Source organism: Cherax quadricarinatus, chromosome 85 (assembly GCF_038502225.1).
Source record: "Cherax quadricarinatus isolate ZL_2023a chromosome 85, ASM3850222v1, whole genome shotgun sequence".
NCBI classification, from domain to species: domain Eukaryota; kingdom Metazoa; phylum Arthropoda; class Malacostraca; order Decapoda; family Parastacidae; genus Cherax; species Cherax quadricarinatus.
Window position 1 is genome coordinate 16396757 of NC_091376.1, and position 26835 is coordinate 16423591.

General features: G+C 46.3%; 1 protein-coding gene across 3 annotated transcripts in view; it reads right to left on the reverse strand.

Annotated features, from left to right (window-relative positions):
• Nucleotides 1-26835, reverse strand: part of LOC128703260 (uncharacterized) — a 180671-nt gene that overhangs the window by 148821 nt on the left and 5015 nt on the right. For all 3 annotated transcript variants that reach the window (XM_070103457.1, XM_070103459.1, XM_070103458.1), the window contains one exon: nt 15660-16001. In XM_070103457.1, coding sequence (XP_069959558.1) covers nt 15660-16001 — 342 coding nt within the window. The remainder of the gene's footprint in view (nt 1-15659; nt 16002-26835) is intronic.

Genomic DNA, 26835 nt, shown 5'->3' on the forward strand with positions numbered 1-26835 from the left:
AGAATTACCATTGGTAAGTTTTAGAATGAATACTTAGAAGTGGGGGCACACACACACATACACACACATACACACACAGGAACAAGCGGTCAGGCACTTGTAAAAGCTGTAGAACACATGCACACACACACACACTCACATACACAGGATTTCACACCTTCCTGTTAACTGACCCTCCCTCTAACATTACACTATCTGCTATCCCCTCTCTCTTTCTCTCTCTCTCTCTCTCAATATCTATCTCTCTACCTATCTCTCTCTCTCTACCTATCTCTCTCTCTACCTATCTCTCTCTCTACCTATCTCCCTATCTCTCTCTTCACCTATCTCTCTCCCCTCTCCCAGCTCTCCCCTCTCCCATCTTTCCCCTCTAACATCTCTCCCCTCTAACATCTCTTCCCTCTAACACCTCCTCCATTCTAACATCTCTCCCCCTCTAACATCTCTCCCCCTCTAATTATCTCTCCCCTCTCCCATTTCCCATCTCTCTCTCTCCCCTCTCTCTCCCCTTCTCCCCTCTCTCTCCCCCTCTCCTCTCTCTCCCATCTCTCTCTTCCATCTCCCCCCTCTCTCCCTCTCTCTCTCCCCTCTCTTTGCCCCTCTCTCTCTCCTCTCTCTCTCTCTCTCTCTCCCCCCCTTTTCCCTTCTCACTCTCCCCCTCTCTCCTACCTTTCCTTCTCATTCCCTCTCTCTCTCTCACTCTCTCTCTCTCCCCCCTTTTCCCTTCTCACTCTCCCCCTCTCTCTTTCCTTCTACCTTTCCCTTTCTCTCTCTCTCTCTCTCTCTCTCTCTCTCTCTCTCTCTCTCTCTCTCTCTCTCTCTCTCTCTCTCTCTCTCTCTCTTTTCTCTTTCAAACAAAAAAAAAGAAAAAGAAAGGGAAGAAAAGGAAAAAAAAAAGAATGGTTCTGGTAGGGAGAAGTGGATGGAGGAGCAATGGAAAAGAATGGAACAAGAGTGGGAGAGAAAATTAGGAGAGCTTTCTGAAAAAAATGTAGACAGAGCTTTCTGTGAAATTAGAAAAGAGGTGGGAGAAGAAGAAGAAGAATTGGGAGGCACAAGTCAAAACTGCAGTAGCCAGGATAAGGGTCCTAGAAGATGAGGTAAACAGGCTGAAGCAAGTTACAGGGGCATTGACCAGAGAAGACACAGCATATGAAGCTGAGAGGCCGAACAGGAAGGAAGGAGATAGGAATTATGCTAAGGTCATATCAGCCTGCCAAGAAGGGTCAAGGAGTGAAAGGGGAGAGCAGATGGGTGCAGATGGAGAGGGCGATAGGTCAAATGCAGAGGCACAACCATGCTACCAAGAGCCACTGGAAAAAACAAGGGAGAAAATGACCACATACCGACAGGAACCAGAGTTTCAGAGAGAGAGGCAATGGGAGGAGGAAAGGGCAAAATCAGTGTTTATCCATGGGCTTGAGGAGAGAGAGGAAAGGACACACACTGAAAGACGACAGGCAGAAAGAAAGGAGATTGTGAACATCATCACGGAAATAAGTGAAGAAGACATGGACGAGATTGTAAATTTTCAGAGAATAGGGGGTTACTTGAAGGGAAGAAAATGACCGATTAAGCTGATTCTCAGGACAGAAACAGCGCGGAACAGGATCCTCCAAGAGAAACCACGGTTGAAATACTCAGAAGAGTACAAGAGTGTTCATAGACAGAGACAGAACATAAACAGAACAACAGCAGCTGAGTGAGAAGACAAAAAAAGTGAAAGGAGCTAGGAAAGGAAAAAAGGATGGAACCAGCAGAGGTCAATCAGAACAGGACAGAGCAGCAAGGGCAAGCACACACAGAACTCTCCTCAGAACCCCACAACCTATCACACCATCCCAATACAAACTACAATCCATACTCACAGCTTCCACCCAACACCCAGCTATAGAATCCCACAGTATGCTACCAGGTCTCCCACCATCACAGGCCTCCCAAACCACAGTGTTGGAAAGGAAACTGAAGGTATGGTACACAAACGCTGATGGAATAACAAATAAGTGGGAGGAGTGGCACGAAAGAGTCAAATAGGCATCACCGGACATCATAGCTTTCACAGAAACCAAGCTTACGTGTATGATAATAGATGCCATCTTACCAGATCCTGAGGAAAGACAGAGGGAACAGGGAGGTGGAGGAGTGGCGCTGCAGATCAAAAACCGATGGAATTTTGATGAGCTGGAGAGAGGAGACAGCAGAGAAACAAACGATTACATAGCGGGAACGCTCACTCTGGAGGTCCCAAGGTGGTAATTGCAGTGATGTATAACCCACCACAGAACAGCAGGAGGCCAAGGCAAGAGTATGACGAGAGCAATAGAGCGATGGTTGACACACTGCTGCAGTGGCCAGAAGAGTTCATGCATGCAGGGCAAAGCTCCTGATTTTGGGTGGCTTTAACCACAAGGAGATCGATCGGGAGAACTTGGAGCCACATGGGGGCCAAGATACATGGGGGGCTAAGATGATGGAGGTGGTACTCGAAAACTTCATGTACCAACACGTAAGGGACACTACAAGAGAGAGAGGAGAGGATGAACCAGGAAGACTGGACCTAGTATTCACCTTGAGTAGTGCAGATATTGAGGACATCACATATGAAAGACCCCTTGGGGCCAGCGATCACGTGGTTTTAATCTTCGAATACACAGTAGAGCTACAAGTGGAGGGGGAAGCAGGAAGGCCAGGACAAATGAAGCCAAACTACAAGAAAGGGGACTACACGGGAATGAGGAACTTCCTGAACGGGGTTCAGTGGGACAGAGAACTGGCAGGGAAGCCAGTAAATGAGATGATGGAATATGTAGCAACAATGTGCAAGGAGTCTGAGGAGAGGTTTGTACCCAAGGGTAACAGGAATAATGAAAAAGCCAGAATGAGCTCATGGTTCACCCAAAGGTGCATGGAGGCAAAAACCAAGTGTGCTAGGGAATGGGAGAAATATAGAAGGCAAAGGAGCCAGGAGAATAAGGAGAGCAGTAGTAGAGCCAGAAATGAATATGCACAGATGAGAAGGGAGGCCCAATGACAATATGAAAACAAAAGCCAAATCTGACCCGAAGCTGTTATACAGCCACATCAGGAGGAACACAACAGTCAAGGACCAGGTAGTCAGGCTAAGGAAGGAAGGAGGAGAGACAACAAGAAATGGCCATGAAGTATGTGAGAAACTCAACAAGAGATTCAAAGAAGTGTTCAAGGGAGACAGAAGGGGCTCCAGAAAGACAGAGAGGTGGGGCACACCACCAAGTGCTGGACACAGTACACACAACCGAGGAAGAAGTGAAGAGGCTTCTGAGTGAGCTAGATACCTCAAAGGCAATGGGGCCAGATAACATCTCTCCATGGGTCCTGAGAGAGGGAGCAGAGGTGCTATGTGTACCCCTAACAACAATATTCAATATATCTATCAAAACAAGGAGATTGCCTGAGGCATGGAATACAGCAAATGTAGCCCCAATCTTTAAAAAAAGAGACAGACATGAAGCACTAAACTATAGACCAGTGTCACTGACATGTATAGTTTGCATAGTCATGGAGAAGATTATCAGGAGAAGAGCGGTGGAACACCTAAAAAGGAATGATCTCATCAACAGCAACCAATATGGTTTCAGGGATGGGAAATCCTGTGTCACAAACCTACTGGAGTTCTATGACATGGTGACAGCAGTAAGACAAGAGAGAGAGGGGTGGGTGGATTGCGTTTTCTTGGACTGCAAGAAGGCGTTTGACACAGTTCCACACAAGAGATTAATGCAAAAAACTGGAGGACCAACCAGGGATAACAGGGAAGGCACTACAATGAATCAGGGAATACTTGTCAGGAAGACAGCAGCGAGTCATGGTACGTGGGGAGGTGTCAGAGTGGGCACCTGTGACCATCGGGATCCCACATGGGTCAGTCCTAGGACCAGTGCTATTTCTGGTATTTGTGAACGACTTGACGGAAGGAATAGGCCCCGAAGTGTCCCTGTTTGCAGATGACGTGAAGTTGATGAGAAGAATTCATTCAATCGAAGACCAGGCAGAACTACAAAGGGATCTGGACAGGCTGCAGACCTGGCCTAGCAATTGTCTCCCGGAGATCAGTCTAGGGGGCCAGAGACTACAAATCTCGCTCAAGTAAAAAGATCTTGGGGTGAGTATAACACCAGGCACATCTCCTGAAGCGCACATCAACCAAATAACTGCTGCAGCATATGGGCGCCTAGCAAACCTCAGAACAGCATTCAGACATCTTAATAAGGAATCGTTCAGGACCCTGTACACAGTGTACATTAGGCCCATATTGGAGTATGCGACGCCAGTTGGAAACCCACACCTAGCCAAGCATGTAAAGAAACTAGAGAAAGTGCAAAGGTTTGCAACAAGACTAGTCCCAGAGCTAAGAGGTATGTCCTACGAGGAGAGGTTAAGGGAAATCAACCTGAGGACACTGGAGGACAGGAGAGGTAGGGGGGACATGATAACGGCATACAAAATACTGAGAGGAATTGACAAGGAGGACAAAGACAGGATGTTCCAGAGATTGGACACAGCAACAAGTGGACATAGTTGGAAGCTGAAGACACAGATGAATCACAGGGATGTTAGGAAGTATTTCTTCAGCCACAGAGTAGTCAGGAAGTGGAATAGTTTTTGAAGCGATGTAGTGGAGGCAGGATTCATACATAGCTTTAAGCAGACGTATGATAAAGCTCACAGTTCATGGAGTGTGACCTAGTAGCGACCAGTGAAGAGGCGGGTCCAGGAGCTTGGACTCGACCCCTGCAACCTCAACTAGGCGAGTACAACACCACCACCACCACCACCACTCCCATAAATATACAATATTATATTTTTTATAACTGTCTAGTGCCTCAAATGTTTTAATGAGGAACGTCAGTAAATTTGTCAGGCAGTAACTACCCCTCGTGAACCCACACTGAGGTTCATTAATTAATCAAATTATGCTCTTCAAGGTGACTTCTTCTAATATGAACTCACACCCACACTCGCCACCATTCCCACTCTCTGTCTCTCTCTCTCTCCATCGCTCTCTCTCCCCTCTCCCTTTTACACTCACACCTCCCATTTTATCACTTTCTCTCTCTCTCTCTCTCTCTTTCTGTCACTTACCCTCCCTCTTCCCCCTCTCTCGGTCTCTCTCTTTCTGTCCCTCTCTCTCTCTCTCTCTCTCTCTCTCTCTCTCTCTCTCTCTCTCTCTCTCTCACCCTCTGTCTCTTCCCTCCCTTTTTCGCTCTCTCTCTCCCTCCCTCTCTTCCCCCTCTTTCACTCTCTCTCTCTCCCCCTCCCTCTCTCTTAACCCTCACCTTCCATCCATCTTCCTGCTCCCCTGTCTTCTTTCTCCCCCTCCCCCTTGCCTTTCCCCCACTCCCTTTCTCCTCTCTCCCTATACCCCTCCAATCTCTCTTTGCCGCTGTCCACCCTCTCCACCAAACATCCTTCTCCCCCAGCCCTACCTCCCGCCCCCTTCCTCTCCCTACAACACCCATCTAACACAAACACCCACTCTGCTCACAAGCTTCAGTGTGTGGTAGAAAGAGTTGCCCAAGAAAAAGGCTGATAACCAAGGGTCTGGTGAACGAACCTAGGAGGGAAGATTGGGAGGCAGAGCTCAAAAAAAGGGAGGAAGACTGGGGAGGGAAACTAGAAAAGCTTTTCAGGAAAATGGAGGAGAAGATAGCTGCAGAGAGCAGGAAGTAGGAGCAACAAGCCATAGCAGCAGAAGCTAAGATACAGTGCTTAGAAGAAGAACTGAGTAATCTGAAACAGCTTAATAAGAAAAATGACAGTACAGACATAACATCAGGAACTTCTGCATCAGGGACAGATAAGAGGCCTGGAGGGAGTAAATAATCTATATTGTATACAAGGCTCTATCAGACCTCTGTGGGGTTAAGGGACAGCCGAGGAGCACACTAGGAACAATGAGAGGTCTGAAGACAATGAAGAAGCTATGATATATGCAGAGAATCTAATAGACACCTGCAGGGGCCAGGAACAGCTGAACAGCTGTGCATAGGGACCTCAGCCAGGGAAGTGATTGTAGGAAGGAATGCTGCAATGCAAGGAACTAAAACACCTCAGAGGATGCAATGGGAGACACAGAGGGAGGTCGAAAGGGCGAGATCAGTTTTTGTCTACAGGCTCCAGGAAGTCAAAAGGGAAACCTATGATGAAAGAAAGCTGGAGGAGAAAAAAGTGATTGAAGGTATCATGAGACTAATAGCTGAGGGCAACATGACCCAGGTGACAAATTTTCGGAGAATTGGGTGGTTTGCAAAGGGACAGAAACGGCCTCTCAAAGTAATTTTCAAGGCAGAATCAACTTGAACCATGATTCTGCAGGAGAAAACACGACTGAGAGACAAACCGGAGTACCAGAGTGTGTACCTCAATCGAGACAGAACACAAGAGGAAAGGATGATGCTGAAAGAGAGAGTACAAAAACGAATGGAGGAGCAAGAGGAAATGATAAAGATGAGCAGAACCCAGACACAGGTGAAAGGGCAAAAGCAAACCTCAAGAAACACCTGCAGAAGGACTCTAACTGCGACAACCCATAGGCAACTGAATAATCTATACTGATACTCACACACTGATCCCTCTGTCAACCCCACACCACAAACCCCACCTCTACAGCAACCCCCTATGGGAACTCTGCCCCAACCCCCATTGCATCCCCCCATAGGCACCCACCAGGGCTCTTGCTCTCCCAACCCCAATCTTCTCCCAGAACCACAGTTTTAGAAAAGAAGTTGAAGGTTTGGTACACAAATGCGGATAGAATAACGAATAAATATGAGATGTACCCAGATCTCATAGCAGTCACAGAAACGAAACTAACTGAGACAATACACAGATGCAATATTCCCACCAGGATATCAGATCCTGAAGAAAGATAGAAGGAGCCAAGGGGGAGGAGGGTTTGCACTGCTCGTAAAAAACCGATGGAGATTTGAGAAAATGGAAGGCATGGACGAGACTGGAGAAAAGGATTACAGAGTAGGTACACTTCAGTTTGGGAACATAAGGTCTTCATTGTAGTGATGTATAATCCACCACAGAACTGCAGGAGGCCAAGAGAGCATTGGTGGACACCCTGGCTGAGGTGGCAAGAAGAGCTCATTCGAGCAGAGCAAAGTTACTAGTTATGGGAGATTTCAAGCACAGGGAGATTGACTGGGAAAACCTGGAACCACATGGGGGTTCCGAAACATAGAGAGCCAAGATGATGGATGTGGTACTGGAAAACCTCATGTATTAATATGTTATGGACACTACCAGAGAGAGTGGGGAGGATGAACCAGCAAGACTGGACCTCGTGTTCTCCCTGAGCAGTTCAGACATTGAGGATATCACATATGAGAGGCCCGTTTGAGCTAGTGGTCACGTGGTTCTGTGCTTTGAATACATAATAGAGCTACAGGCGGAGAGGTTAACAAGAGCTGAATGGGAAAAGCCAAACTATAAAAGGGGGGACTACACAGGTATGAGGAACTTCCTGCAGGAGGTTCAGTGGGACAGAGAATTGATAGGAAAGTCAGTAAACGAAGTGATGGAATATGTAACAGCAAAATGCAAGGAGGCAGAGGAAAGATTTCTTTCCAAGGACAACAGAAATAATGGGAAGACCAGAACGAGCCCCTGGTTTACCCGAAGGCATAGGGAGGCAAAAAATAAGTGCACTAGAGAATGGAAAAAATACAGAAGATAAAGAACCCATGAAAATAAGGAGATTAGTCGAAGAACCAGAAACGAGTATGCACAGATTAGGAGGGAGGCCCAGCGACAGTACGAAAACAACATAGCATCGAAAGTCAAGTCTGACCCGAAACTGTTGTATAGCCACATTAGGAGGAAGACAACAGTAAAAGACCAAGTGATCAGGCTGAGGAAAGAAGATGGGGAACTCACAAGAAACAATCAACAGGTATGTGAGGAGTTGAACACGAGATTCAAGGAAGTATTTACAGTAGAGATAGGAAGGGCTCTGGGAAGACAGCACAGAGGGGAACACCAACAAAGAATATACCAGCAAGTGCTGGGTGACATACACACAACTGAGGAGGAGGTGCAGAAACTGCTAAGTGACCTTGATACCTCAAAGGCAATGGGAGAGGACAACATCTCCCCGTGGAACCTTAGAGAGAGAGCAGATACACTGTGTGTGCCACTAACCATAATCTACAACACATTCCTTGAAACTGGGCAACTATCTGAGATTTGGGAGATGGCAAATGTAGTTTTCATTTCTAAAAAAGGAGACAGAAAAGAGGCACTAAACTATAGACAGTGTTACTGATGTGAACGGTATGCAAGGTCATGGAGAAGATTATCAAGAGGAGAGTGGTGGAGCACCTGGAGCGGAACAAGATTATAAACGACAACCAGCACGGATTCATGGCAGGCAAATCCTGTGTCACAATCCTTCTGGAGTTTTATGACAAAGTAACAGAAGACACGAGAGAGAGAGGTGGGTTGACTGTATTTTCTTGGACTGCAAGAAGGCCTTCGACACAGTTCCTCACAAGAGATTAGTGCAGAAGATCAGGCGCATATAACAGGAAGGGCACTGCAATGGCTCAGAGAATACCTGACAGAGAGGCAACGAGTCATGGTATGTGATGAGGTATCACAGTGGGCACCTGTGACGGGCGGGGTCCCACAGGGGTCAGTCCTAAGACCAGTGCTATTTTTGGTTTATGTGAATGACATGATGGAAGGGATAGACTCAGAAGTGTCAGTGTTCGCAGATGATGTGAAGTTAATGAGTAGAATTAAATCAGATGTGGATCAGGCAGGACTTCAAAGAGACCTGGGCAGGCTGGACACGTGGTCCAGCAACTGGCTTCTCGAATTTAACCCCGCCAAATGCAAAGTCATGAAGATCGGGGAAGGGCAAAGAAGACCGCAGACAGAGTATAGGCTAGGTGGACAAAGACTGCAAACCTGCTACAGCATATGGGCGCCTTTCAACCCTGAGAATAGCATTGCGATACCTTACTAAGGAATCGTTCAAGACACTGTACACCGTGTATGTCAGGCCCAAACTTGAACATGGAGCACCAGTTTGGAACCCACACCGGGTCAAGCACGTCAAGAAATTAGAGAAAGTGCAAAGGTTTGCAACAAGGTTAGTTCCAGAGCTAAGGGGAATATCCTACAAGGAAAGGTTAAGGGAAATCGGCCTGACGACACTGGAGGACAGGAGAGTTAGAGGAGACATGATAACAACATACAAAATACTGTGTGGAATAGACAAGGTGGACAGAGACATGATGTTCCAGAGAGGGGACACAGAAACAAGGGGTCAGACTTGGAAGTTGAAGACTCAGATGAGTCAAAGGGATGTTAGGAAGTATTTCTTGGGTCATAGTGTAGGCAGGAAATGGAATAGTCTAGCAAGTGATAAAGTGAAGACAGGAACCATACATAGCTTTAAGATGAGATATGATAAAGCTCATGAAGCAGGGAGAGAGAGGACCTAGTAGCGATCCGTGAAGAGGCGGGGCCAGGAGCTAAGTCTCGACCCCTGCAACCACAATTAGGTGAGTACGATTAGGTTAGTATATGGGGCAGGAAGAGCAACACTAGGCGAGTAGACTGAAGGAAGGGGAGTAGGTATGACCTTCGCAGAAATGTTATCAGAGAAACGGGATATACAAATGATAAGGGAACAGCAAACGAGCTGCTCAATTTGCATAGAGAGATATGGAGGGGAAGTAAGTGGAAAGTGTGGAGAGTGAGAGAGGTCACCGATTATTCACGAGCTTCAGGAGGCTGAAGGAAGGACTTAAGACACAATGCAACAGGCGATGGAATCGAAAATTAACTGTATCATCATAATAATGTTCCCAGGTATGAATGACAGAAAAATATAGTGGGTGTAACTTGACTGGGACAGAAGAAGAATGGAACAGAAGCTGCTGAGAGGACACAAAGACGCCAGAGACAGGAAGAGGAGACAAGGTATGCATCGATAGACATGGAAACTCAGCCTTGGGAGAATCACCAAACACAGCCACCCACAGAACCCCTCAACCCCTCATCCCCTCCCACCCAAGCACAACCCAAAACAAACCATACTCCACATCTACAGTTCCCACTACCCCAACACAAATACCATCCTCACAGCATCCTCTCACAAAGTCCCATATCCTTTGCACACTCCAAACCCACACCAACTCCTCCCACTCTCCCTGACCCATGGACAAGGACCAGGAATTCAAGAATCAACGAACCAAAATACAGTAATGGAAAAAAGCTGAAGGTATGGTACACCAATGCAGAGGAAATAACTAATATGAGTAATGAGTGGCACGAACGAATCATGGAAGCATCCCCAAACATTATAGCACTCACGGAGACAGAGATAGCAGACGAGATCTTCCCAATTGCCTATCAGATTCTGAGAAAAACAGAGAAGAGAGAAATTGCACTGCTCATCAGAAACCACTGGAATTTTGAGGTGGGAGGAATAGACAGAGGGGGGAACAGTTATGTACACATTAGACACACTTAAGATCGGGTATCCCAAGGTGGCAATAGCAGTGAAGTACAACTCTTCACTAAATAGCAATAGGCCAAGACAAGAGTTAGATGAAAACAAAAGAGCAATGGTCGATACATTAGCTAAGGTGTCCAGAAGGACCCATATAAGTAGAGCAAAGTACTGGTTATGAGTGACTTCAGCAACAATAAAATTGATGGGAAGAACCTATAAGCACATGGAGGACCAGAAACCTGGACGTCTAAGATGCTAGAGGTGGTAATGAAGAATTTCATGCACCAGCATGTTAGTTTAAGATATAACCAGAGAGAGAGGAGAGGATGAATCAGCAAGGCTGAACCTTGTATCCACCGTGAGTGGTTCCAACTGGAACCACACACGGTGGATACAAGGATACTTTCCACTGTTTCCTGCATGGGAATGAGGTGAGAGGCCGAACTTCCAAAGAGGGGACAACACTGGCATGAGCCAATTCCTCCATGAGGAGAAGCGGGGAAAAAATGGAGAAGAAAGGCAGTAAATGAGATGATGGAGAATGTGGCAAGAAAGTGCAGGGAGGCAAAGAAGAAGTTAGTTCCCAAGTGCAATAGAAACAATGGGAAGACCAAAGTGAGCCTATGGTTTACCCAGAGGTGTGGCGGCCTAAACCAAATGTTCTAGAACATGAAAAATATATAGAAGGCAAACAACTCAGGAAAATACGTCAATGAGCTGAACAGCTATGAACGAGAATGTGTGGATAAGAAGAGAGGCTCAACAGCAGTTTGAGAATAACATAGAATCGAAAGCAAAATCCGACCAAAAACTGTTATATAGCCACGTCAGGAGGAAGATAACAGTCAGGGTAGAGGTAATTAGGCTGAAAATGGAAGATGTTGAGCTCGCAAGAAATGTCCAAGAAGTCTGTGAAGAACTCAGCATGAGACTTATGAAAGTATTCTCAGAAGAGACACAAAAGCTTCCAGCAAACTGAGGAGGGAAAGTGCACCAGCAAGTGTTTGACACAATACACAAATCCAAGCCGATACCTGGAAGATGGTGGGACCAGATAATATCTCTCCATGGGTTCTGAGAGATGGAGCAGAGGCACTGTGTGTACCACTAGCAACAATCCTCAACATGTCTATTGAAACAGGGCAATTACATATTGTGAGGAATGAATACACAGATTAAGAAATTTATTTCTGCTGGTTTCCCTCTTCCCTGCGGGGCCTAGCTAAGAGTTTTCTGATTTCCTCACGACCAGGTGCAACACTCCCATCAGACTACTACTTGTGTTCGTAATTGTAACAATATGGAGAATGAAGTGGTAGAGGCGGGATCCATACATTGCTTTAAGAACGGGTACGATAATGCTCTTGAAGCTGGGAGAGAGTGGACCTTGTAGCAAGTAGGAAAGAGGTGGAGCTAGGAGCTGTCAATTGACGCCTGTAACAAAATTAGATGAGTAAACACACACCTGCTACCACCAGCACCACATCCCCCTTATAACCACCCCAACACACACCACTTCACCTTCTACAAACACACACTCCACTCACCACCACCACCACCCCAACACACACGACTTCACCCCCCAACACTCAAGCCACTCCACCACCACCACCACACTAGCATACACCACTTCACCTCCCCCCACACATAAGCCACTCTACCACACTCTTCTACACGCGGATGGGAGAGGCCAGGAGCTGAGCCTCTACCCCTGCAATCACAATCGAAAATAGAAATCATCCTCCCTCACATCCCCACCTCTATACACCTTTCAAACTCCACACACCACTCCATACACACACTACTCCACCGCTTCCCAACACACCCCTCCGCAACTGTACATACACTCCCTTCAACACACCACTCCACCACCACCCATCCCCACACGCACAAACATACACACACACGATGGGCCAGGAGCTGTGAATCGACCCCTGCAACCCCAACTAGGTAAGTACACACACACACACACACACACACACGCACACACACACACACACCAAAGAATACAAATAGACCCGGACAAGTTGCAGACCGAGTCTAAGTAGCTACTAGAATTTAAACCCAGCATGAGGAAAGTTATGGAGATTGGGGATGGGTAGAGAACACCATAAATGCTGTCAGCATTGTTCCAAGCATATCGCCTGATGCGCACATCAACCATATAAATGCTGGGGTAAACGCGAGTCTTGCAAATCTAGGAATCACATTTAGGGACGTAAGCAAGAAATACCTCAGGCCCATACTGAAGTCCGCAGCGTAGAACTCACGTTTGATCAAGCATGTCAAGAAACTGGTAAAAGAGCAAAGGTTTACAAGGAGACCCCTCCCGGAGCGAAGAGGTATGTCCTATGAGGAGAAATTAAGGGAAGTAAACCAGACAACATTAAAGGAAAGAAGGACTAAGGATGTTATGATAACGAACAAAATACTGTAATTGATAGGGCGGACCTGGATAGATTGTTTGAGAGACGGAACACAGGAATACGATGGCACAGCTGCAAGTCGAAAATATAGACGAGCCACAGGAATGTTAGGAAGTATTTCTTCGTCCTTAGAGTGATCAGAAAGTGGAAGGACCTGAACCGTGGAGTGATAGAGGCAGGATCCATACATAAAGTTATTAAGAGGAAGTACGATAAGGCTCTTAGCCTTATCGAGTATGGAAAGAACAGCAGCCAGCGACAACGTTTGCCCAGGAGTTGAGATTCGACCCCAGCAATCTAGAGGTGAGTAAGTACTGGTGAGTACATATTACTTTCCAATTCCTTTTCCCACCAAGCCACGCCCTCCACCAGTACACATACACCCAAATATAGAGTGAGGCAAAAACTGAAAGAGGAAAAGCATAGAAAAATTACGGAAAGCAAAGAACTATAGAAAACAGTAAAGTGAGAAGACTAGACAGAAATTGGAGCAGAGAAGCTGAGTAACAATTTGATAATCACACTGCAACGAAAGATAAATGAAGATTTAAATTGTTGTACAGGTAGGTAAGAAAACAATAATAAAGAGCCCGACATTATGACTGAAGAAGGAAAAAAGCTCAGAAGAAATATCCAGAAGTCTAGGAGGAGCTCAGTGCTGTATGACCCTTGTCAACTTGGCGCTTAGTTTTGATTGTAATAATAATAATCTAGGAGGAACTGTATAAACCATTTAAACCGTTACGGTGTGACTGACTAAATCTAAATTACACCATTATTAACAGGTCATGGAACCAACAGGATTGCTTGTTTCAGGTATAGCACGCAAAGGATCCTAATGCTGATTGTACCTTGATATAATTTAAGGTATTCTGAAATTAAAGACAACACTAGAAAGTCAAAGAGAAAGAATACACCAACAAGTACTGACACTTCCAACATCAGAAGACGTGAAGTATAAAACTGTTGTCAAACTGGGTAACTCAAAAGTAATAAGACCAGACAATATATCTCCATGGGTTCTGAAAGAGTATGCAGAGCCACTCTACATTCTGCTAGCTGAATTCTACAAGAAGTCAAATGAAACGGGTCATTTACCAAAGATGTAAAAGACAACATGTATAATCCCAATATTTATGAAGGGTAACAGGCAGGTACCCCTTAAATTACAGAACTATATTAATGAAATGGTGAGTGTGTAAAGTAATGGAGAATATTATCAGAAGAGTGGTGGTGCCCCCTGGAGAGAAACACTGGCATAAACAAATAAACAACATTGTTTTATAAATAGTAAATCCTGGATCATAAATCTGCTCGAGTTTTGTGACAAAGAAGCAGAGATGAGCGGGTGAAGTGCGTATTCTTAGACAGTAAGAAAGCATTTAACGCTCGAGTTTTGTGACAAAGAAGCAGAGATGAGCGGGTGAAGTGCGTATTCTTAGACAGTAAGAAAGCATTTAACCACACGATAAGAATGGATGGGACAAAAACTGGAATAATAATAAATCAAAAAGGAAAGACACAAACAATTCTTTGTTCTGTATGAGACATCAGAATGTACACGTGTACAAGCGTTGTTCCACAATGGATTAGTACTGGGACCAATGTTTCCTCTGGTGAACGTGAACAACATCCAGGACGAGAAGCTGATGCATCTCTGTCCACGAGTATAAGAGAGGAGGTGCAGAGGTCTGCAACGAGACCAACCTAGAAGTTAAAACATATAAACTATGAAGAGTTACCAAAGAAACTAAAAAAATTGATGTAAAAGCTCAGGACTAAAAAAGACATGATAACGACGTACAAAGTATTCACACTTTGAGAAAGAGACACACGACGGTACACCTGAAAATTAAACACAGAGTCAAAGAGACGCATGGAAATATTTTTTCTGCTTTTGAGAAGTCGGAAAGTTGAATGACCATGACAACGAAGGAATTGAACCGTACATGTCAGATGTATAAGACTCACCAGGCTGGGAGAGAGTCCAGTTACAGCAAGTTGGGAGGCACACATGTACACACACACACAGATGACGTGTGTATGTGTGTGTACTCACCTAGTTGAGGTTGCAGGGGTCGAGTCCTAGCTCCTGGTCCCGCCTTTTCACTGGTCGCTACTAGGTCACTCTCCCTGAACCGTGAGTTTTATCATACCTCTGCTTAAAACAGGCGAAATTATTTACAAACGTTGTCTCTACGTCCACAGCAGGACTCGAACCTGCTAACTCTGTATCAGAGTCCACAGTAATTTACCACGGAGCTAGACCCGTGATGTGTGTGTGTGTGTGTGTGTGTGTGTGCGTGTGTGTGTGTGTGTGTGTGTAGATGTTTGTGTGTGTGTATGTTAGCGAAGCGAAGCAAGCTTCAAGGCATCGTGATTAAAACTAATATCGAGGAATCAAGAGATTCATGACTGATGATAAGTGGCTGAGAGTAAGACCTACCAAGAAGGGGCCAGCACTCGTGGGGCAATATTCTGTATATTTATGTGGAGGCTAGTGAGTGCGAGAGTTATTATGAGAGTGTGGGTTGTGTAGACTATGATATGTGTGAGTGTATGGGAAAAGTGTGAATAAGTGAGTGTGTGTGGGAGAGTATATGAGAAAATGGGAATCAGAAGAGATAGTGTGTCAGCGTAAATGTGGGTGGAGGAGCGAGAGTAAATGTATGGAAGATTATACAAAGTGTAAGATAAGGGAGGTGGTGTGTAGAACGTACCTTCTGAGCTGGACCTCTCAGCGTGGCCCAGGTTCCACACGTTGATTGCTTCTGCCATTCATCTACCACAATATCAATCTTGTCCTTTATACTCGTGTTAGACCTGATCACCTGAGAGGGACAGTAAGGTGAGTACCAGTGGATTGTCCGAGAACATTTGCACGGATCAAGCTGAAGCTTTAATTGACATCTACTGTCCTTGGAGGATGGTGCGTCCCTCAGGAATTGTGGCTTTACGAAGCCAAGCACGTCAGGAAACAGCTTGTTCATGCTGGCGAAGATGATCGTCAGAAGACAGAGGCAGACCAGTGTCGAAAGCTTCAAGCTGGAGTTTCTCCACATCTGCCAAAATTTAACTTTTTACAATTTTTTATATTATTAGCAAAAAGTACAATGATTTGTAAATAAGAAGCAGCAATCACACGCATATGTGACAGAAATCAATATAATTACAATGTTCCAGCTAGGTAGTAGGTTGGTAGATAACCACTCAGGGAGGTACTACCATCCTGTGGTAGTAGGTTGGTAGATAACCACTCAGGGAGGTACTACCATCCTGTGGTAGTAGGTTGGTAAACAACAACCACCAAGGGAGGTACTACCATCCTGTGGTAGTAGGTTGGTAGATAACCACTCAGGGACGTACTACCATCCTGTGGTAGTAGGTTGGTAGATAACAACCACCCAGGGAGGTACTACCATCCTGTGGTAGTAGGTTGGTAGATAACCACTCAGGGACGTACTACCATCCTGTGGTAGTAGGTTGGTAGATAACCACTCAGGGAGGTACTACCATCCTGTGGTAGTAGGTTGGTAGATAACAACCACTCAGGGACGTACTACCATCCAGTGGTAGTAGGTTGGTAGATAACAACCACTCAGGGACGTACTACCATCCTGTGGTAGTAGGTTGGTAGATAACAACCACTCAGGGAGGTACTACCATCCTGTGGTAGTAGGTTGGTAGATAACCACTCAGGGAGGTACTACCATCCTGTGGTAGATAACCACTCAGGGAGGTACTACCATCCTGTGGTAGTACGCTGGTAAACAACCACCACTCAGGGAGGTACTACCATCCTGTGGTAGTACGCTGGTAAACAACCACCACTCAGGGAGGTACTACCATCCTGTGGTAGTACGCTGGTAAACAACCACCACTCAGGGAGGTACTACCATCCTGTGGTAGTAGGTTGGTAGATAACCACTCAGGGAGGTACTACCATCCTGTGGCAGTAGGTTGGTAGATAACAACCACTCAGGGAGGTACTACCATCCTGTGGTAGTAGGTTGGTAGATAACAACCACTCAGGGAGGTACTACCATCCTAACAACCACTCAGGGAGGTACTACCATCCTGTGGTAGTAGGTTGGTAGACAACCACCACTCAGGGAGGTACTACCATCCTGTGGTAGTAGGTTGGTAGACAACCACCACTCAGGGAGGTACTACCATCCTGTGGTAGTACGCTGGTAGACAACCACCACTCAGGGAGGTACTACCATCCTGTGGTAGTACGCTGGTAGACAACCACCACTCAGGGAGGTACTACCATCCTGTGGTAGTACGCTGGTAGACAACCACCACTTAGGGAGGTACTACCATCCTGTGGTAGTAGGTTGGTAGATAACAACCACCCAGGGAGGTACTACCATCCTGTGGTAGTAGGTTGGTAAACAACAACCACTCAGGGAGGTACTACCATCCTGTGGTAATAGGTTGGTAGATAACAACCACCCAGGGAGGTACTACCATCCTGTGGTAGTAGGTTGGTAAACAACAACCACTCAGGGAGGTACTACCATCCTGTGGTAGTAGGTTGGTAGATAACAACCACCCAGGGAGGTACTACCATCCTGTGGTAGTAGGTTGGTAAACAACAACCACTCAGGGAGGTACTACCATCCTGTGGTAGTAGGTTGGTAAACAACAACCACTCAGGGAGGTACTACCATCCTGTGGTAGTAGGTTGGTAGATAACCACTCAGGGAGGTACTACCATCCTGTGGTAGGTTGGTAGACAGCAACCACTCAGGGAGGTACTACCATCCTGTGGTAGTAGGTTGGTAGACAGCAACCACTCAGGGAGGTACTACCATCCTGTGGTAGTAGGTTGGTAGACAGCAACCACTCAGGGAGGTACTACCATCCTGTGGTAGTAGGTTGGTAGATAACCACTCAGGGACGTACTACCATCCTGTGGTAGTAGGTTGGTAGATTACCACTCAGGGAGGTACTACCATCCTGTGGTAGTAGGTTGGTAAACAACAACCACTCAGGGAGGTACTACCATCCTGTGGTAGTAGGTTGGTATACAACAACCACTCAGTGAGGTACTACCATCCTGTGGTAGTAGGTTGGTAGACAGCAATCACCCAGGGAGGTACTACCATCTTGTGGTAGTAGGTTGGTAGACAGCAACCACCCAGGGAGGTACTACCATCCTGTGGGAGTAGGTTGGTAGATAACAACCACTCAGGGAGGTACTACCATCCTGTGGTAGTAGGTTGGTAGAAAACAACCACTCAGGGAGGTACTATCATCCTGTGGTAGTAGGTTGGTAGATAACAACCACTCAGGGAGGTACTACCATCCTGTGGTAGTAGGTTGGTAGATAACAACCACTCAGGGAGGTACTACCATCCTGTGGTAGTAGGTTGGTAGACAGCAACCACTCAGGGAGGTACTACCATCCTGTGGTAGTAGGTTGGTAGACAGCAACCACTCAGGGAGGTACTACCATCCTGTGGTAGTAGGTTGGTAGATAACCACTCAGGGAGGTACTACCATCCTGTGGTAGTAGGTTATTAGATAACAACCACTCAGGGAGGTACTACCATCCTGTGGTAGTAGGTTGGTAGATAACCACTCAGGGAGGTACTACCATCCTGTGGTAGTAGGTTGGTAGACAGCAACCACTCAGGGAGGTACTACCATCCTGTGGTAGTAGGTTGGTAGACAGCAACCACTCAGGGAGGTACTACCATCCTGTGGTAGTAGGTTGGTAGATAACAACCACTCAGGGAGGTACTACCATCCTGTGGTAGTAGGTTGGTAAACAACAACCACTCAGGGAGGTACTACCATCCTGTGGTAGTAGGTTGGTAGATAACAACCACTCAGGGAGGTACTACCATCCTGTGGTAGTAGGTTGGTAAACAACAACCACTCAGGGAGGTACTACCATCCTGTGGTAGTAGGTTGGTATACAACAACCACTCAGGGAGGTACTACCATCCTGTGGTAGTAGGTTGGTAAACAACAACCGCTCAGGGAGGTACTACCATCCTGTGGTAGTAGGTTGGTAAACAACAACCACTCAGGGAGGCACTACCATCCTGTGGTAGTAGGTTGGTAAACAACAACCACTCAGGGAGGTACTACCATCCTGTGGTAGTAGGTTGGAAAACAACAACCACTCAGGGAGGTACTACCATCATGTGGTAGTAGGTTGGTAGACAGCAACCACCCAGGGAGGTACTACCATCCTGTGGTAGTAGGTTGGTAGACAACAACCACTCAGGGAGGTACTACCATCCTGTGGTAGTAGGTTGGTAGACAGCAACCACCCAGGGAGGTACTACCATCCTGTGGTAGTAGGTTGGTAGACAGCAACCACTCAGGGAGGTACTACCATCCTGTGGTAGTAGGTTGGTAGACAACCACTCAGGGACGTACTACCATCCTGTGGTAGTAGGTTGGTAGACAACAACCACTCAGGGATGTACTACCGTCCTGTAGTAGTAAGTTGGCAGACAGCAACCACCCAGTGAGGTACTACCATCCTGTGGTAGTAGGTTGGTAGACAGCAACCACTCAGGGATGTACTACCGTCCTGTGGTAGTACGTTGGTAGACAGCAACCACCCAGGGAGGTACTACCATCCTGTGGTAGTAGGTTGGTAGACAGCAACCACCCAGGGAGGTACTACCATCCTGTGGTAGTAGGTTGGTAGATAACAACCACTCAGGGAGGTACTACCATCCTGTGGTAGTAGGTTGGTAAACAACAACCACTCAGGGAGGTACTACCATTCTGTGGTAGTAGGTTGGTAAACAACAACCACTCAGGGAGGTACTACCATCCTGTGGTATTAGGTTGGTAAACAACAACCACTCAGGGAGGTACTACCATCCTGTGGTAGTAGGTTGGTAGATAACAACCACCCAGGGAGGTACTACCATCCTGTGGTAGTAGGTTGGTAAACAACAACCACTCAGGGAGGTACTACCATCCTGTGGTAGTAGGTTGGTAGATAACAACCACCCAGGGAGGTACTACCATCCTGTGGTAGTAGGTTGGTAAACAACAACCACTCAGGGAGGTACTACCATCCTGTGGTAGTAGGTTGGTAGATAACAACCACAGGGAGGATCCTGTGGTAGTAACTCAGGGAGGTACTACCATCCTGTGGTAGATAACAACCACTCAGGGAGGTACTACCATCCTGTGGTAGTAGGTTGGTAAACAACAACCACTCAGGGAGGTACTACCATCCTGTGGTAGTAGGTTGGTAAACAACAACCACTCAGGGAGGTACTACCATCCTGTGGTAGTAGGTTGGTAGATAACCACTCAGGGAGGTACTACCATCCTGTGGTAGGTTGGTAGACAGCAACCACTCAGGGAGGTACTACCATCCTGTGGTAGTAGGTTGGTAGACAGCAACCACTCAGGGAGGTACTACCATCCTGTGGTAGTAGGTTGGTAGACAGCAACCACTCAGGGAGGTACTACCATCCTGTGGTAGTAGGTTGGTAGATAACCACTCAGGGACGTACTACCATCCTGTGGTAGTAGGTTGGTAGATTACCACTCAGGGAGGTACTACCATCCTGTGGTAGTAGGTTGGTAAACAACAACCACTCAGGGAGGTACTACCATCCTGTGGTAGTAGGTTGGTATACAACAACCACTCAGTGAGGTACTACCATCCTGTGGTAGTAGGTTGGTAGACAGCAATCACCCAGGGAGGTACTACCATCTTGTGGTAGTAGGTTGGTAGACAGCAACCACTCAGGGAGGTACTACCATCCTGTGGTAGTAGGTTGGTAGAAAACAACCACTCAGGGAGGTACTACCATCCTGTGGTAGTAGGTTGGTAGATAACAACCACTCAGGGAGGTACTACCATCCTGTGGTAGTAGGTTGGTAGATAACAACCACTCAGGGAGGTACTACCATCCTGTGGTAGTAGGTTGGTAGATAACAACCACTCAGGGAGGTACTACCATCCTGTGGTAGTAGGTTGGTAGACAGCAACCACTCAGGGAGGTACTACCATCCTGTGGTAGTAGGTTGGTAGACAGCAACCACTCAGGGAGGTACTACCATCCTGTGGTAGTAGGTTGGTAGATAACCACTCAGGGAGGTACTACCATCCTGTGGTAGTAGGTTATTAGATAACAACCACTCAGGGAGGTACTACCATCCTGTGGTAGTAGGTTGGTAGACAGCAACCACTCAGGGAGGTACTACCATCCTGTGGTAGTAGGTTGGTAGACAGCAACCACTCAGGGAGGTACTACCATCCTGTGGTAGTAGGTTGGTAGATAACAACCACTCAGGGAGGTACTACCATCCTGTGGTAGTAGGTTGGTAAACAACAACCACTCAGGGAGGTACTACCATCCTGTGGTAGTAGGTTGGTAGATAACAACCACTCAGGGAGGTACTACCATCCTGTGGTAGTAGGTTGGTAAACAACAACCACTCAGGGAGGTACTACCATCCTGTGGTAGTAGGTTGGTATACAACAACCACTCAGGGAGGTACTACCATCCTGTGGTAGTAGGTTGGTAAACAACAACCGCTCAGGGAGGTACTACCATCCTGTGGTAGTAGGTTGGTAAACAACAACCACTCAGGGAGGTACTACCATCCTGTGGTAGTAGGTTGGTAAACAACAACCACTCAGGGAGGTACTACCATCCTGTGGTAGTAGGTTGGAAAACAACAACCACTCAGGGAGGTACTACCATCATGTGGTAGTAGGTTGGTAGACAGCAACCACCCAGGGAGGTACTACCATCCTGTCGTAGTAGGTTGGTAGACAACAACCACTCAGGGAGGTACTACCATCCTGTGGTAGTAGGTTGGTAGACAGCAACCACCCAGGGAGGTACTACCATCCTGTGGTAGTAGGTTGGTAGACAGCAACCACTCAGGGAGGTACTACCATCCTGTGGTAGTAGGTTGGTAGACAACCACTCAGGGACGTACTACCATCCTGTGGTAGTAGGTTGGTAGACAACAACCACTCAGGGATGTACTACCGTCCTGTAGTAGTAAGTTGGCAGACAGCAACCACCCAGTGAGGTACTACCATCCTGTGGTAGTAGGTTGGTAGACAGCAACCACTCAGGGATGTACTACCGTCCTGTGGTAGTACGTTGGTTGACAGCAACCACCCAGGGAGGTACTACCATCCTGTGGTAGTAGGTTGGTAGACAGCAACCACCCAGGGAGGTACTACCGTCCTGTGGTAGTCGGTTGGTAGAAAGCAACTACCCAGGGAGGTACTACCATCCTCTGGTAGTAGGTTGGTAGACAGCAACTACCCAGGGAGGTACTACCATCCTGTGGTAGTAGGTTGGTAGACAGCAACTACCCAGGGAGGTACTACCATCCTGTGGTAGTAGGTTGGTAGACAGCAATCACCCAGGGAGGTACTACCATCTTGTGGTAGTAGGTTGGTAGACAGCAACCACCCAGGGAGGTACTACCGTCCTGTGGTAGTAGGTTGGTAGACAGCAACTACCGAGGGAGGTACTACCATCCTGTGGTAGTAGGTTAGTAGACAGCAACTACCCAGGGAGGTACTACCATCCTGTGGTAGTAGGTTGGTAGACAGCAACCACCCAGGGAGGTACTACCGTCCTGTGGTAGTAGGTTGGTAGACAGCAACCACCCAGGGAGGTACTACCGTCCTGTGGTAGTCGGTTGACAGACAGCAACTACCCAGGGAGGTACTACCATCCTGTGGTAGTAGGTTGGTAGACAGCAACCACCCAGGGAGGTACTACTGTCCTGTGGTAGTAGGTTGGTAGACAACAACCACCCAGGGAGGTACTACCATCCTGTGGTAGTAGGTTGGTAGACAGCAACCACCCAGGGAGGTACTAACGTCCTGTGGTAGTAGGTTGGTAGAGAGCAACTACCCAGGGAGGTACTACCATCCTGTGGTAGTAGGTTGGTAGACAGCAACTACCCAGGGAGGTACTACCATCCTGTGGTAGTGGGTTAGTAGACAGCAACCACACAGGGAGGTGCTACCGTCCTGTGGTAGTAGGTTGGTAGACAGCAACCACCCAGGGAGGTACTACCATCCTGTGGTAGTAGGTTGGTAGACAGCAACCACCCAGGGAGGTACTACCATCCTGTGGTAGTAGGTTGGTAGACAGCAACCACCCAGGGAGGTACTACCATCCTGTGGTAGTAGGTTGGTAGACAGCAACCACTCAGGGAGGTACTACCATCCTGTCGTAGTAGGTTGGTAAACAACAACCACTCAGGGAGGTACTACCATCCTGTGGTAGTAGGTTGGTAGACAGCAACCACCCAGGGAGGTACTACCATCCTGTGGTAGTAGGTTGGTAGACAGCAACCACTCAGGGAGGTACTACCATCCTGTGGTAGTAGGTTGGTAGACAGCAACCACCCAGGGAGGCACTACCATCCTGTGGTAGTAGGTTGGTAGACAGCAACCACCCACGGAGGTACTGCCATCCTGTGGTAGTAGGGTGGTAGACAGCAACCACCCAGGGAGGCACTGCCATCCTGTTGTAGTAGGTTGGTAGACAGCAACCACCCAGGGAGGTACTACCATCCTGTGGTAGTAGGTTGGTAGTCAGCAAATACCCAGGGAGGTACTACCATCCTGTGGTAGTAGGTTGGTAGACAGCAACCACCCAGGTTGGTACTATCGTCCAGTGGTAGTAGCTTGGTAGATAGCAACCACCCAGGGAGGTACTACCATCCTGTGATAGTAGGTTGGTTGATAGCAACCGCCCAGGGAGGTACTACCATCCTGTGGTAGTAGGTTGGTAGACAGCAACCACCCAGGGAGGTACTACCATCCTGTGGTAGTAGGTTGGTAGACAGCAACCACCCAGGGAGGTACTACCATCCTGTGGTAGTAGGTTGGTAGACAGCAACCACCCAGGGAGGTACTACCATCCTGTGATAGTAGGTTGGAAGACAGCAACCACCCAGGGAGGTACTACCATCCTGTGGTAGTAGGTTGGTAGACAGCAACCACCCAGGGAGGTACTACCGTCTTGTGGTAGTAGGTTGGTAGACAGCAACCACCCAGGGAGGTACTACCGTCCTGTGGTAGTAGGTTGGTATACAGCAACCACCCAGGGAGATACTACCGTCCTGTGGTAGTAGGTTGGTAGACAGCAACCACCCAGGGAGGTACTACCATCCTGTGGTAGTAGGTTGGTAGACAGCAACCATCCAGGGAAGTACTACCATCCTGCCAAGTGAGTGTGAAACGGAAACCTATAATTGTTTTACATGGTAGTAGGATTTCTGGTGTTTCTTTTCTGTCTCATAAACACGCGGGATAACAGGTATATCTTACTATTTCTACTTATGCTTAGGTCACACTACACATGAATATACACACATATATATTTACACTCCAATCTAGGTTTTCCTTTATTTTCTTAATAGTTCTTGTTCTTCTTTATTTCCTCTTATCTCCATGGGGAAGTTGAAAAGAATTCTTCCTCCGTAAGTCATGTGTATCGTAAGAGGCTAATATAATGCTGGGAGCAAAGGGCTACTAACCCCTTCTCCTGTATAAATTACTAAATGAAAAAAGGAAGACTTTTGTTTTTCTTTTTGGGTCACCCTCCTTTGGTGGGATATGGCCGGTTTGGTAAAAAAAAGATCCAAATTCGCAGTGGACTTGATAGGGTTCACAGGAAAAAATTCCGAAAAGCGAGAAACAGGTTCAATAAGTCACATTTTAAGGGTAAGGATGTAATGTGTTATATCTTCAGCCTCAGAGTATTCAGAAAGTGAAATGAACTGAATGAAGAACTTGAGGAAGGAGATTCCATACACAGCTTTAGCAAGAGGTATGACAATCCCTACGAGGCAATAAAGAGTGATCCCGGCAAGGATAGTTAAGAGGAGGAAATAGATCACTGCAGTAACAAACTGACGAGCACAAATTGAAGAGAGAAACAGTAACTAAACAGAACACCAAAGCTAAGTATCTAAAGAATGAATAAACCTCTGCAAGGAAGAAACAGCTAAACAACAGCTATATAGGTTCAAAGGAACAACAGTTGCACAGTAACTATGTAGGTTCAGGGGAACAACAGCTGCACAGTAACTATGTAGGTTCAGGGAACCAACAGCTGCACAGTAACTATGTAGGTTCAGGGGAACAACAGCTAAACAGCTGCTGAAGAAAACCAGTCATTCAGATGCAGAACAGGAGCTACACAAGTGCAGAAGTTTCATATAGGATCACGATCGTAACAAGAAATTATACAGCAGAACACAGGTGTTCTATAGGACACGTGTGCTGTAACGTCCCAACACACTTTTTCCCATCATGAAAATACTGATTTTCTATCATGTAGATGCTGTAGACACGAGATGCAATATAGCCATCGTGTTCAACTTACAAACTTTTCTGTATATGCTCAAACATATATTTTTTGTGAGAATTTATATTGGTGAATTTTACAGGTACAATCTTGAATTACCATTTCACATATAACTGGGAAGAACTCTGGTACATCTAAAACAGATTACACTTACTGATATAGTTGTGCCTCTGAGACAGGTGGGACTTTAGCAACAATGGGTCACATCACTGTCACTCCTCCGACGCCCACCTTCTCTGCTCCCCAAAACTCACACATCCAGACCTTAAGTTATTTGAGCACATAGTTCTTAAAGTTATGAATAAAATATTTACAGCCAGTATTACTGGCTGTATTAAATTTCGTTGTGGATTGCAAATATTACTGAAAATTTATTTTGCTGGACAACTCTAAGTGATTTGTTGGTCCACTGTTTAAATTGATAATACACACCATTTTCATATTACATGAAATTAAGTGTACGTAAATGCAGACCATAAATATTATCAATTTATTTTCATGGTGAGATATTCAGACGCCTCCCTAGCAGACAGGTATGCTTATTAGCCAATACTAGATACTTTAACTATTTGGTGGGTTTATACAATAAGAGGATGAAATTATTGTCGGTACATGCTATGATCAACATGTCCAATAATGTACGTCCAGTATTATCTTCATTATCAGCCTTATTATGGCCCGATTACTATGTATCTGAATCCTTCGAGGTACCTTTTACATTCACTCATTCCATGGACCCAATTATTGCCTATACACTGTTCATCAGCTTCAATTACCCACGATCAAATTCAGTAACACTTCCCCGTTAATGTATACGTTCCGCCATTTTTCGTTGCCCTCCTCCAACGTTTTGTATATATATATATATATATATATATATATATATATATATATATATATATATATATATATATATATATATATATATATATATATATATATATATACATGTGTGTGTGTGTATGTAATATAGATGGGGTCCACCTATGGTGTAAATTGTGGGACCCATAGCCTCGGAGAAGAGGATAAAAAGGCTTCTTCCTGAAGCCATTTGAATATTCCACTTCCCCTAGCACCCATCTTTTCATTCTTTTTTACCAATAGGTATATTTTATTACATAATATGGTACAGAAGATACATTGCTGATACAAAGATGGCACATACAGTACATGAGGTGTGAGATATACATGTCTAGTACATATTGTTACGTGTTTGTCACTGATTATAATGCGAAAATCTCATCCAGCACCTCAGAGCTGGGGGGTGTGCCCAACATACAGCCACAATGAGTCGCTGAAACAGAAAACTAGCTGCCCTGGGATCCCTAGTTACCCTGATGAGTCTTTTGCCTAGCTCCTTAAGGGACTTAGACACACTCTTTCCCCTTGAGCCAAGGGTCTCTGAGCCTATGGGAACAAACATATAATGATACGCAAGTTCTCCATATTTTTTAGACTTTTGAGACTCCCTGGAGCTGGCAGCTGCCCGTCCTTCCTCCCTGGTGTATTGGAGATAGGTATCAGCCAAGGTAGATGCACATGTGTA